We start from the raw sequence: 14,607 nt of genomic DNA, 5'->3' as shown, positions 1-14,607 counted from the left end.
ACCATAGGGTGAATATGGTTAAATACAACTTGTTCTGTGTTTTCAAAAAGCTAGAAGTGAGGATCTTGAATGTTCATAACCCAAGAAAAGGATAAGTTTGAGGTGATGGATATGCTAGTTACCACAATTTGATCATTACATACTGTATACTCATATCAAAATATCATTGTATTTCATAAATATGTACAATTATTTTATGTCAACTAAAAAGGCAAAAAAGAATTCTTTGCTTAAATCAAGACTTACTCGTTTTAAGACACTGACTTGTTTTCCTCCAAAAGTGTTATGTTTTATATTAGAGTTTTATATTTAGGTCTAGAATCAATCCCTCCTGAGTTTACCTTTGTATAAGGTGTAAGGATATGTCAAGATCTTTTTTTTTTTTTTTTTTTTTTTTGAGATGGAGTCTCACTTTGTCACCCAGGCTGGAGTGTAGTGGCATGATTTCAGTGCAACCTCCACCTTCCAGGTTCAAGTGATTCTCCTGCCTCAGCCTCCCAAACAGCTGGGATTACAAGCACACACCACCTTGCCCAGCTAATTTTTATATTTTTAGTAGAGATGGAGTTTCACCATGTTGGCCAGGATAGTAGTCTCCATCTCCTGACCTTGTGATTTGCCTGCCTCAGCCTCCCAAAGTGCTGGGATTACAGGTGTGAGCCACCGAGCCCAGCCAAGATATCCATTTGTTCCAGAAAATTTGTTAAAAAGACTATTCTTTCTCTATTGAATTGCCCTTGCTCTTCTTTACAAAAATTAATTGACCATATAAATTGACCATGTATGTCTGTTTCTGGGATATCTAACTTCCATTAACCTTTGTCTTTCCTTTAGCCAATACCATGTTGCCTTGAGTTCTATACTTTTATAGTAAGTCTTGAATTTGATAGTGTGAGTCCTCCAACTTTGTTCTTCTTAGTATTGTTTTAGCTATAGATAACTGGTCCATTTTTTCAGTTATCAAATTCATGGCCATAGAGTTATTTGTAGTGTTAGTTTATTATTATTTTACTATATGAGATGTCATTAGGGATGTCCCCTCCTTCATTCCTAATATTGACAATTGTTGTCTTTTCTCTCTGTGTCTATTCACGACCACCCACCCTCCTTTTTAGTCTGACTAAAGGCTTATCAACTTTGTTGATTGTTAAATTCTTAGTGTCATTGGTTTTCTCCTTAGGATTATATTGATTTCTACTCTGATCTTTATTATTTTCTTCTGCTTGCTTTGGTTTTTAATTATATTTTTCTAGTTTCTTTTTTTATTAACTGTAAATTTTTTACTATTAAAATGTACCTTTGTCTTATCTCATGTTTAAAACAACATCTGCACATGTCTAGTTTCTTAAGACGATAGTTGGATGAGAGTTTGGCAAACCTTTTGTAAAGGGCCGAATAGGAATTATTTTAGGCTTTGCAGACCAAATGATTTCTGTCACAACTTCTCAACTCTGCCATTGTAGTACCAAAACAGCCATGGACAATACATAAACAAATGAGCATGGCTGTGTTCCAGTAAAACTTTATTTACAAAACAAGCAGGAATAATTGATTTAGGACCTTTTTTTTCTACACTTAAGTATTTAAGGCTGTAAATTTGCATTTTAGCATTGGTTTAGCTGTGTCCTACAAATTTTGGTTTGTCATATTTTTATTTGCATTCAGTTTAAAACATTTTTTAATTCCTTTGAGACTTCCTTTTTGACCTACAGATTTAGAAATGTTTAATACTGAATTTCCAAATAATTGAGGATCTTCCCAGGTGTTTTATGACCCAAGAACGTACTTTATATTATTTTTATTCTCCTAAATTTTACTGTATGGGATGTCAGTAGGGATGTCCCCTCCTTCATTCTTAATATTGACCATTGCTGTCTTTTCTCTCTCTGTTAAATTAGCAAATACCGTACCAATGTCAAATAGGTATAGTTGATTATGTCATTCAGGTGTACTGTATTATTTTTTTACACTCTACTTATTCTGTCATGTCTGAGAGTCTACGTAGTCTATCATCACTGATAGGACAGTGTGTTAAGATATTCAGCTCTTTGTTTATTTCTCCTTCCAGTTCTATTAGCTTTTCTCTCATACATGAGAATTAAGTTTTCTGTTTAGAATTATGTCTTCTTAGAGGATAGACACATTGAGAATTACGTTTTCCATTTAGAATTATGTCTTTTTAGACGATAGACCTCTTTATTATGTAATATCTTTTTTTATCCTTTTAATTATGGTAAAAATAAAAATTTACCATCTTAATCAGGTTTAAATTATACAGTTCAGTAGTGTTAAGTATATTCACATTGTGGTACAGCAGATTTCCAGAACTTGTTTATCTTGCAAAACTGAAACTCTATACCCATTTAATAACAACTCCGCATTTCCTCGTTCCCCGAGTCCCTGGCAGTGACCAATCCAAGTCCTGTTTCTATGAATTTGATTGACTTTAGATGCCTCTTAAGAGAAATTACACAATATTTGTCTTTTTGGGACTAGCTTGTGTCAGCATCATGCCCTCAAGGTTCATCTGTGTTTAAGCATGCAGTGGGCCTTCCTAAGGCTGAATAATATTAATGTTGCATTGTATGTATATATACCACAATTTGCTTATCCACTCGTCTGCTGATGGACATTTGGGCTGCTTCCACCTCTTGGCTATTGTGAATAATGCTACAGTGAACATAGGTGTACAGATACCTCTTTGAGACCCTGTTTTCAATTCTTTTATTGTAGCAAAAAGTGGGATTGCTGAATCATATGGTAAATTTTGATTTTAATTTTTTGAGAAACCTCCATTCCATTTCCATGGTAGCTGCACCATTTTACATTCCCACCAACAGTGTACAAGAGTTCCAGTTTCCTCACATCCTCATCAACAACTGGCGTTTTCTGGTGGTTGTGGTTTTTGATAGTAGCCGCCATCTAATGATTATTAGGTGATATCTACGGTTTTGATTTGCATTTCCATAATGATTAATGATGTTGAGTATCTTTTTATAGGCCATTTATATATCTCTGGAGAAATGTCTGTTCAAGTCCCTATGCCCATTTTTTTAATTGGGCGATTTTGTTGTTGAGTTCAAAAGTTCTTTATATATTCTAGATCTTTTTCTTTTTTCTTTTTTTTTTTATCCTTTCTTTTGAGACAGCATCTTGCCGTCTCCCAGGCTGTAGGGTAATGGCATGATCATGGCTCACTTCAGCCTCAACCTCCCGGCCTTCAATCTCAGCTTCCTGAGTAGCTGAGACTACAGTCATACACTACCCAACTAATTTTTAATTGAGACAGGGTCTTGGTTTGTCACCCACGCTGGAATGCAGGTAGCAGGATCACGGCTTACTGCAACTTTGACCTCCTGGGCTCAAGCAGTCCTCCCGCCTCAGCTTCCTGAGTAGCTGAGAGAGACTACAGGCATGTGCCACCACACCTGGCTAAATTTCAAAATATTTTTGGTAGAGACAGGCTGTCACTATATTTTCCAGGCTGATCTTGAACACATGGGTTCAAGAGATCCTCCCTCCTCAGCCTGCCAAAGTGTGGGGATTATAGGCATGAGCCATACATCTTGCCTATTTTAGATCTTAACCCCATATAGCAGATACATGATTTGCAAATATTTCCTCACGTTCTGTAGGTTGTTTTCACTATTTATTGTGCCTTCTGATGTGCAGCAGTTTTTTGGTTTGATACAGTCCTGTTTGTCTATTTTGCTTTTGTAACCTTTGCTTTTGGTGGTGTATTTAAGATATCACTACCAAACCCAATGTCAGAAAGTGCTTTCTTCTAGAACTTTTACAGTTTTAAGTCTTACATTTAGGTCTGTGATCTACTTTGAGTTAATATTTGTGTATGGTATAAGGTGAGGTCCAACCTCATTCTTTTGCATGGTGGATATCCAGGTTTCCCAGCACTATTTGTTGAGGAGACTATTGTGTTAGATGTTTTTAAATGCCCTAAAATGATTAGTCTGTAAGATTTTCTATTTAAAGGATTGTTACACATTGAAATTTAGCTTTAACATTTTCTTATTGATATGGATAGAATTTCAAGTTTTGCAGGAAAATTACACAGACTATTTTAACAGTGAGAGAGGTAATTTTTAAGTGGTCGGGTCGTAATGGAGTTTTTTTTTCCAAATCAGCCTATGTTAAGTTGTTTGGGGTTTTTCATTTTTGTTTTGTTTTCTTGTTGTTTTTGAGACAGTCTTGTTCTGTCACCAGGCGCCAGGCTGGAGTGCAATGACGCGATCTCGGCTTACTGCAACCTCCACCTCCTGGGTTCAAGCAATTCTCCTGTCTCAGCCTCCCAAGTAGCTGGGACTACAGGTTCACACCAGCACGCCCAGCTAATTTTTGTATTTTTTAGTAGAGACAGGGTTTCACTGTGTTGGCCAGGATGGTCTTGATACCTTGACCTCGTGATCTGCCCGCCTGAGACTCCCAAAGTGCTGGGATTACAGGCGTGAGCTACCGCACCCGGCTATTGTTTTGTTTTTTTGAGATGAGTCTCACTCTTGTCACTCAGGCTGGAGTGCAGTGGCGCAATCTCAGCTCACTGCAGCCTCTGCCTCCCGGGTTCAAGCAATTCCCATGGCTCAGCCTTCTAAGTAGCTGGGACTACAGGCGTGTACCACCACAACCAGCTAATTTTTGTGTTTTAGTGGAGACAGGGTTTCACCATGTTGGCCAGGCTGGTCTCAAACTCCTGATCTCAGGTGATCCTCCCTCCTCGGCCTCTGAAAGTGCTGGGATTACAGGCGTGAGCCACCACGCCTGGTCAGATTAAAATTTAATATAAGGTAATTTCCAAGTCATTCTATATATCTTTTCCAAAGCCTAATGTATACTAAAATGTTTGTTGCTATGAGCTATTTCTTCAAGGAAAAAAGAAGTAATCCAAAACAAATATGTGGAAATGATGTGCATAATTTTTCCCTTCTTTTGCTTGTAGGGAAGCAGCTCGAGAGTGTCGTAGAAAGAAGAAAGAATATGTGAAATGTTTAGAAAACAGAGTGGCAGTGCTTGAAAATCAAAACAAGACATTGATTGAGGAGCTAAAAGCACTTAAGGACCTTTACTGCCACAAATCAGATTAATTTGGGATTTAAATTTTCACCTGTTAAGGTGGAAAATGGACTGGCTGGGCCACAACCTGAAAGACAAAATAAACATTTTATTTTCTAAACATTTCTTTTTTTCTATGCGCAAAACTGCCTGAAAGCAACTACAGAATTTCATTCATTTGTGCTTTTGCATTAAACTGTGAATGTTCAACACCTGCCTCCACTTCGCCCCTCAAGAAATTTTCAGCGCCAGGAATCATGAAGAGACTTCTGCTTTTCAACCCCCACCCTCCTCAAGAAGTAATAATGTGTTTACTTGTAAATTGATGGGAGAAATGAGGAAAAGAAAAATCTTTCTAAAAATGATTTCAAGGCTTGCGCTGAGCTCCTTAATTGCCTTAGGGACAGAATTACCCCAGCCTCTTGAGCTGAAGTTTACCCCAGCCTCTTGAGCTGAAGTAATGTGTGGGCCGCATGCAGAAAGTAAGTAAGGTGCAATGAAGAACTGTTGATTGCCAAATTGACATGTTTTCACATTCTCATTGTGAATTATGTAAAATTGTTAAGAGACATACACTCTAAAAAAGAACTTTAGTATGGTATTGAAGGAATTAGAAATGAATTCGGAGTGCTTTCTAGGTATGTTCTCTTCTTCAATACTGAAAATTTGTTCTTGGTTCTTAAAAGCATTCTGTACTAATACAGCTCTTCCATAGGGCAGTTGTTGCTTCTTAATTCAGTTTTGTATGTGTTCAACATTTTTGAATACATTAAAAGAAGTAACCAACTGAATGAAAAATCATGGTATTTGAATTTTAAATTAAATCAAAATAAATAAAAGTACAAAGCATATTTTAGTTAGTACTAAATTCTTATTAAAATGCTGATCAGTAAACCAATCCCTTGAGTTATACAAGATTTTTAAATAAATGTTTTTGTCCTCACCTTCAAAAATATTTATATTGTCACTCATTTACATAAGAAGATATTTCTAATTTACTGTTGCCCTTTGCACTTACATTATACCACCACCAAGAAAGCCTTCAAGATGTCAAATAAAGCAAAGTGATATATATTTGTTTATGAAGTGTTACATGTTGTAGAAAAATACTGACTTTAAATCTTTTCCATATTAACGTAATTTAACAGAATCTCTAGTGAATTTTTTAAATGAAAGAAGTTGTAAGGATATAAAAAGTACAGTGTTAGATGTGCACAAGGGAAGTTATTTTCAGACATTTGAATGACTGCTGTACTGCAATATTTGGATTGTTATTCTTACAAAACATTTTTTTGTTCTCTTGTAAAAAGAGGAGTTATTAATTCTGCTTTAGCTTTCCAATATGCTGTATAGCCTTTGTCATTTTAATTCCTGATTAAAAGTCTGTTTTTGTGTATATCATACATTGTTTTCAATACCACTTTTAATTATTGTTAATTTTATTCACTAAGCTCGATAAATATAACACTCTTTAAAAGAAAAATCAGACTAAGGTGGATTTTTAAAATTGGATACTGACATAATGTTAGATTATAATTTGTCATTTGGGGCTGGGCACAGTGACTCACCCCTGCAATCCCACCACTTTGGGAGACCGAGGTGGGCAGATCTCCTGAGGTCAGAAGTTCAAGACCAGCCTTGCCAACATGGTGAAACCCCGTCTCTACTAAAAATAAGAAAAATAGCTGGGTGTGGTGGCGGGCACCTGTAATCCCAGCTACTTGGGAGGCTGAGGCAGGAGAATTGCTTGAACCCAGGAGGCAGAGGTTGCAGTCAGTAGAGAGAGCGCCACTGCACTCCTGCGTGGGTGACAAGAGTGAGAGTCTTGAAAAATAAAAAAAAAATTTTTTAACTTCTCATTTGGGAAGGAAATTCTTACTTTTGAAAAAGAGTCAAGACACTTAGAGAACTAATGTTTAATATTTAGTAATGGGTTATTTTAAAAAGTTAAGCTTGTTTAACAACAAAATATGAAGATTTAAGTGTTAACTGCTGGATCCATTTTAAAAAGAAAAATTTTAATTAACATTTGTAAATGGTGTATTTTTGTTTGTAACAAAGCATTGTCTTTTTTCAAGGATGAACAGTTTATGAAGGAGCATCATTCTAAGAATTGAGTGATGTAGTCTTATGTTTGGACAATTCACCAAATTCTCAAGAAGGCTTTTAAACAACTATAAAGTTTGATGTTTGTCCTGCTGAGCTAAAAATTGCATAAAAATTGTTTGTGTAACAGCATAGATGTCATTTTTAAAAACTGATTTAACAGAAATCAAAGTCAGAATTATGTTCACAAATTGGAATTATTTCTTATTGAGTCAAAATGTCTGATTGAACATTTTGAATGTTGTAAGTGTCATAAATGAAAAATTGCCTGGTGTTTAGCAGTTTGTATTCTCTAAAGCTATTTTTCAAAAGTTGAGGCTTTCTACTTACTGGGAAGTTGGTGGTCCTCTTAGTCCCTGATCAGTGAAGGCAATCACATTCATATGAGCTGGATGAATTTATAAGTTATAAAGACCTTGTCTTTCATACCTTGAGGATGATTGCACTGGTTTGAAGTCAAGTTACTTAATTATGAGTGATTAAGGTGAGGTGAGAACTGAATCCATTGCTACATCTGTTTTACACGCTTGGCGAGACTTGAAGATTTCAGTTTATAAAGATAAAAAATCAAGCATCTTTTGTGCAGGTTTTTTCTTCTTTTAATGCAAGAATGGTGGGGAGGTGTTTGTAAGCATGAAATTTTGAGAATCTTTATTAAGAAAATGGCATAATTTTAAAAAATCTTGTAGCCAAGAACATATGTGGCCACATTAGCAGTAATAAATGTTTTTCTCTTCATATTGGCCAAAAGGGAATAAAAATGTCATCATAGGAATTTGTACATATGCTACTGATTTGCCTAGAAAATAGCAAGTTTGGTATTGCTCACTTTGCAAATATAGGGCCATGTGGCACTTTTATCTATAGGACAGATTAACTCTAATAAAAATGAAGTGGGGAGGGGTTTATTTTTGATATATTACTCTTATGAGTTTTCAAGCTTTGATAGTGTTTAACTGAAAAGTGGCTTAGAAAGGGCTAGATCCAATGTGTTCATTATTAAACAATTGCTATCAGATACAATTTTAAGTTCATTGTTTTTCAAACTCAAGTACCATACTGGCAACCATAATATTGTCATAGGTGCTCTCTTTGTTTAGATATTCTTGGGGGGGGTAGCATTTGTATAATATATGTGTACATATATATATATATATATATATATACATACAGTATATAATCTAAAGCTCTGAGAGCTCTTAAGTCAGGAATGCTGAGTATTATAGTATATTGAGGTCAGATGAAATTTTACATTTTTGTGTGTTCTGTTGCATCCCTTCTGGTAGTTTCTATGACTGCATTACTTCAGCACTCACGATTGATTTTATCTTCTAATTTTCTTCCAAGTATTTTATTTTAATTAGTTTTCTTTGGCTCGATACTTTTAAATGTTACTAGTCACTTGAAAGCTTCTCCCCCAAAAGTATTTGGTTTTTATGCTTTGTCTGTGGCAGCTATAACAGTGGTAAGAACATTTTGAAGATAGCTTTTTAAAGGAACCACTGATTTTTTTCAAAAATCATCCTGGGGGAGGAATTTTGGCATTTCATTTGAGCAGGGATTTTGTCAGAAAATGTGTTTTGACAGTAGGTCAGCAGCAGTGCTAGTCTCTGAAAGCACAATACCAGTCAGGCACCCATCCCATCAGATGTCATCTGGCTGCAGTTTATCTCTGTCTCTCAGGACAAATCCCTAATATCTTTTTGACCTTTTGGGGTGACAAGTGGAATCATACAAAGGCTTAGGAAGAAATAAGTTTGTTTAAACCAGGATGCTTTTACTTACTTGAAGTGACTTCAATCTGGATTTCTCTTCATATTTAAAAAGTTTTTAATTCTAGGATCAGCTACAGTCAGCTATTAGCATAAATTGGTCTCTGTTTATTTTGAAGATCACAGCTGCTTCATTTTGCAGGATTAAATAGGGCTAATATATCGTAAAGATCTTGAATTAAAGTGGATTTTAGAAATAGTGTTATATACCTTTTTAGTTATTTTTGAGAGGCTTTATTGCCTTCGTAGCCCTTAAAGCTGTTGGTATATTTTCCCCCCATGGACCTGATAGAAAAGTTGTATATTTATTTGGATTATATTTACATTCTGTCCTTTGTAAATGTTTGGCGTAACTTGCACTTTTCAAAATGACCCAGTTTGGGTATTAGCAACTTAAGAAATTCCCTCATCAAGTAATTCTTAACTTTTTAGTCTTCTCCTGTCTTCAAATCATGTGACTTTTTAAATGGAAGTTTTTCATTGATTAAACTATTTTAGCACCTAAAAGCTAGCCTTAAAAACAGCTGTAAAAGAAAAACATCAGGAAATTAGATACGACTAGCCCAGTTAATTAAAAGATGGGCTCAAACCTTGTTTTATTCTTTTTCATCTTGGATAAAGATTGAAGGAAAAATAAGTGAATAATATTTTCAATTTTTAATGAAACTTTATCCTCATCACATTAATACTGTATAGAGTATGCCAAAATATCCATTAAATTGTCTAGAATAGTAAAATACCTTAAAGCCATTGTCTTCATAGAGACCACATGTAATAACCATAAATTATTTTCATTTTTAATGGCTTTGTTAACAACATCAAGGAAATGCCTAAATTTGACTGCCTAAATTTGACTGATTTCAGATGAGGAAGGAGAATGTGTGCATAAATTAAGCCTGTAGGTGAAGAGTTGTGAGATAAATTTGTTCACTCAGTTGTACAAAGCACAACTAGAACTTTTTGTTGGGTGGCTTACATACATCTTGAATATTTTAAATGTAATAATGTTGACTCTATTTAAAGTTGACTACACAGTCACTATATATACTAGGAACTGGTTTCCTTGACCTTCTAGAATCAATGGCTAGGAGAGGCATTAATCTTTGAGGGGCTGAACATATCATGAAGCTGAGTCAGTATGGAAAATTTTCATATAAACAGGGTGCTGAAGTTCCATCTGTCTCATCTGCTTATGATAAGTTCTTACTGATTAGTGAATGTAGCTTAAGCCTTTGTATGTGTCCTCAGGGGGCAGACTGACTTTAAGAGGGACCAGATAACGTTTGAATGGAGGGATTATATTTCAGGTGTTTTAGCTTGAAATTTATTTTTTAAAAAAAGAAAAACTTTAAAAATATATAAATAAAATAGAACAAAGCCGGTGATGCAAGCTGATATTATAAACGGGCAGTTTTAGCACAGAAAGAAAATACTGACCTGTCTGCATTCTGGTACGGTGGGTACAGGTCCCAGTTGGGTATGACATGATACATTTTTAATTATTCTCACCAGCAAGTAAAAGGAAAAAATGAACAATCTTCTGGAAATGTCTGTGAAAAGGATCAAAGAGTAGGATATTCACATTTGACCTAACAGTACTTGTCTATAGAGGTATGGCATTTCCAAGCTTTTGTCTGAGGAGCATCTCAGAGATGTGAGAGCAATTCTGAGATAGTTTAAAAATTGGTAGGGAAGGAAGAAAATCCCTGCAAATAATGATCTTATGTTTGTTGGCCAAGTGAAATGATCTATCATTGTGTTTGGGAGGTTTTATTTTCTTATGTTTTTTAAATTGAATTGGTAAATGCTTTATAGATGTATTTTTATCCAAGTGCCACTCCAATTTGTGTATGTAATAAAATTATTTATATTAAAAGTGGGAAATAATTTGTCAACTTTGTTTTGAGTATAGATTTATTAGGGGTGGCAAAGAAGAGTGCTAGTTAGCAGTTTCCCATGTAAAATTGTCCTTGACTGATTTGTCCCCTGTCGGTTGTTAACCCCCCTACTCCCCGAAAAAGGAGTTTTTTCCTAACCCAGAAGTATCACTTAAAACTTTTTGGAAACAAAATAATCAGGGAAGTTCCTAGAGAGAAAGGCGTTTGGCTTTTTGGTTTTTCCTTAAGGATTGGGGTAAAGAGTATTTCCCCCAAAACTGTCAGCACAAAACAGGGTATTGATTTTTAACTCTGATGTTTCTATTGGAGTTGAATACTAAATAAATAACTATAAAGAGGGAAATACATTTCTAATAAAATTCCCTACATTCTAGAAACATCCCTGTTTTAATTTTTTTACCTGAATCTTTTGTGCTTTATGTGTAAAGAAAAAAATGTACTGAGTTACAATGCATTTTATTAACACTATGTACATAATAGCTGCTTTGTGTTCAGAATGGTAGCAGTTGCTTTGTATATTAAAGTGATCCTTGTGAATTTGTGAAATATTGTCATAAAGTGCTTTTTCTTACTGTAATCTTTGTGGTATCAACTGTCATAATGCTCTTTTTACACAAACATTTATGTGCAGCCACATAAACATGCTTTTCAAAACCCTGCAAGTCTCTTTTTTGGGGATGGGATCTCTATTTTGTTGGGGTTTCTTCCTAGTAGTGTCAAGCCGTGTTTTATTGGACTTTGGTTTATTTATTTTGTTAAATAAGCAAAAAATATATCACAAGCTTGTGTTTGAAGGCAACAAAACTGTAATTCAGACAAGAAGAACATATCTTCAGTTACTGCATCCCTAATTTTCAGGACAAGACCTGTTTTTCAGTAAGACTGAACGAGTGCCTGTTTGTGGATTTGTAGATGTTACTGTCCAGGTGACTAATGGAGACATCATATGACCAGCTGTCTCTGATGTCATAAAACACACATGTTCACTGAAAGGACAGTAAGAATATATATACCTTCTCAGGTCCCCTTGCAATTCTAAAACTATGTGATCATAAAAACTGGAAGGAATTGGGAGGGGATGTGGTTAATCTTTGCTTAAGATATAAGAATATTTGGGTTGGTTCCAGGTCTTTGCTATTGTAAACAGTGCTGCAATGAACATTCGTGTGCACGTGTCCTTGTAGTAGAATGATTTATAATCCTTTGGATATATACCCAGTAATGGGATTGCTGGGTCAAATAGGATTTCTATTTTTAGGTCCTTGAGGAATCGTCACACTGTCTTCCACAATGGTTGAATTAATTTACATTCCCACCAACAGTGTAAAAGTGTTCCTATTTCTCCACATCCTCTCCAGCATCTGTTGTTTCCAGATTTTTTAATGATCGCCATTCTAACTGGTGTGAGATGGTATCTCAATGTGGTTTTGATTTGCATTTCTCTGATGACCAGTGATGATGAGCAAAGACCTGGAACCAACCCAAATGCCCAACGATGATAGACTGGATAGGGAAAATGTGGTACATATACACCATGTAATATTACACAGCCATCAAAAACGATGAGTTCACATCCTTTGTAGGGACATGGATGAACCTGGAAACCATCATTCTCAGCAAACTGACACAAGAGCAGAAAATCAAACACCGTATATTCTCACTCATAGGCAGGTGTTGAACAATGAGAACACATGGACACAGGGAGGGGAGCACTACACACTGGGGTCCGTTGGGGGGAAATGGGAGAGGGACGGGGGGGTGGGGAGGTGGGAAGAGAGAGCATGGGGAGAAATGACAGATACAGGTGAGGGGACGGAAGGCAGCAAACCACACTGCCATGTGTGTACCTATGCAACAATCTTACATGTTCTTCACATGTACCCCAAAACCTAAAATGCAATAAAAAAAAAAAAAATAAAAAGATATAAGAATATAAATTACAGGCCTCGGTGGCTCACGCCTGTAATCCTAGCACTTTGGGAGGCCGAGGTGGATGGATCACCTGAGGTCAGGAGTTCAAGACCAGCCTAGCCAACACGGTGAAACCCCATCTCTTAAAAAAAAAAAAAAGAATAAAAATTACTATTAACTTCTGAAATAAGTTCTGAGACATCTGAAAATAAGCAGCTACATTATTTGTTACGTTTTTTCTTTACTGCCAAGATGTGTTCAAGTCTGCTATGCCTACCACTGTATTAGAATAATGAATGTCATTTCTACAAAGATGATTACATAATTCACTGCATAAAATGAGACACTTTTGAGAGTGACATTAACTATAAGGTGGGGGGGGGGGCAGTAGGCATGAACCAGGATTGTTCTGAGCAAATCAGAATCTGAGGTCACCCTGTCACATTCACATGCTTGGACCCTCCGGAAGATTGCCCATCTTCTTTTCACTGTCATTTGACCAGGCACTGAAGTGACAAGACCATCCTTGAGATGGGCATCCAAAAATAAAATTCTGATGCATTTTTAGTTTTAGTGCTCACTTCTCCACTGAATTCTAGACGTACATATGTCATTTACACTCAGACTGTAAAACACAGGCCCAAGACAAAACTCTTAACTTTTCCCCCAAATCTTCCTTCAGCTAGTTTTTGCATCTCATAAGTGGTGCCGCTATCCATCCATTAAATTGTTTAGGGCAAACCCAGAAAAGCACTACCTTAACTAATTAAGATGCAAATCACATAACAAAATTAACTTTTTAAGTGAACAGTTAAGTAGTAGTACATCCACAATGCTGAACAACCACCACTTCTATCTAGTTCCAAAACATTCTCATCACTCCAACATAAAGCCCCATACTCATTAGGCAGTTACTCTACATCATCTTCCCCGTGTCCCATGGCAACCATCAATCGGCTTCCTGTTTCTGTGGATTTACCTCTGGGTGTTTCATGTGAGAATCATACAATATGTGTATTACTTTTTTGGTCTAGCTTCCTTAACGTCTTGTTGAGGTCATCCATTGTAGCTTGTTATCAGTATTTCAATCCTCTTTTTTTTTTTTTTTTTTTTTGAGACGGAGTTTCGCTCTTGTTACCCAGGCTGGAGTGCAATGGCGCGATCTCCGCTCACTGCAACCTCCGCCTCCTGGGTTCAGGCAATTCTCCTGCCTCAGCCTCCTGAGTAGCTGGGATTACAGGCACGCGCCACCATGCCCGGCTAATTTTTTGTATATTTAGTAGAGACAGGGTTTCACCATGTTGACCAGGATGGTCTCGATCTCTCGACCTCGTGATCCACCCGCCTCGGCCTCCCAAAGTGCTGGGATTACAGGCTTGAGCCACCGCGCCCGGCACAGTACTTCAATCCTTTTTATAGCTAAGTAATAATATTCCCTTGTAAGTGTATACCGCAAGTTTATCCATTCATCCACTTGAGTTGTTTCTACAGTTTGGCTAATGTTCATAGTGCTGTTATGAACATTCCTATACAAGTATTTGAGTCCCTGTTTTCAGTTATTTGGGTTATAAGCCTGAGAGTGTAGTTGCTAGGTCATACTGAAATTTAACTTTTTGAGGACTGTCCAACTTTCCCTCAGCAGCTGTACCATTTTGCCTTCCACCATTGATACACGAGGGTTCCAGTTTCCCCACACCTTCACCAACACTTACTTTGCTATTTAAAAAATTACAGCCATCCTCGTGGGTGTGGCCTCTCATTGAGGTTTTCATTTGCATTTCCCTGATTACTGATAGGGAGCATCTTTTCTTGTGTTTGGCCACCTGTATATCTTTGGAGAAATGTCTGTTCAAGTC

The 14,607-nt window shown here is 36.4% G+C and overlaps 2 protein-coding genes across 8 annotated transcripts in view; one reads left to right on the top strand and one right to left on the bottom strand.

Moving 5' to 3' along the window:
- Window positions 1-11,496, top strand: part of CREB1 (cAMP responsive element binding protein 1) — a 77,508-nt gene extending 66,012 nt beyond the window's left edge. For 3 of the 4 annotated variants that reach the window (XM_010336396.3, XM_003925607.4, XM_074399156.1), the window contains one exon: window positions 4,952-11,496. In XM_010336396.3, coding sequence (XP_010334698.1) covers window positions 4,952-5,096 — 145 coding nt within the window. In that variant the 3' untranslated portion in view covers window positions 5,097-11,496. The remainder of the gene's footprint in view (window positions 1-4,951) is intronic. The other variant, XR_012517630.1, reaches the window with a different exon arrangement.
- The window catches only part of METTL21A (methyltransferase 21A, HSPA lysine), a 57,108-nt gene that overhangs the window by 17,197 nt on the left and 25,304 nt on the right, over window positions 1-14,607 (bottom strand). The window contains exons 4-5 of one of the 4 annotated variants that reach the window (XM_074399158.1): window positions 10,380-10,492; window positions 3,098-5,152 (exon numbers count right to left, since the gene is read on the bottom strand). The exons of 1 other annotated variant lie outside the window; for it this stretch is intronic. In XM_074399158.1, the coding sequence (XP_074255259.1) occupies window positions 5,120-5,152; window positions 10,380-10,492 (146 nt within the window). In that variant the 3' untranslated portion in view covers window positions 3,098-5,119. Of the gene's footprint in view, window positions 1-3,097; window positions 5,153-10,379; window positions 10,493-14,607 lie in introns of those variants that run through there. 2 more of the 4 variants (XM_074399157.1, XM_039469832.2) reach the window with 2 other exon arrangements.

Source organism: Saimiri boliviensis, chromosome 5 (assembly GCF_048565385.1).
Source record: "Saimiri boliviensis isolate mSaiBol1 chromosome 5, mSaiBol1.pri, whole genome shotgun sequence".
Taxonomy (NCBI): Eukaryota; Metazoa; Chordata; class Mammalia; order Primates; family Cebidae; genus Saimiri; species Saimiri boliviensis.
Note: the sequence above shows the minus strand (reverse complement) of the source record. Positions and strands in the feature narration are given on the sequence as shown.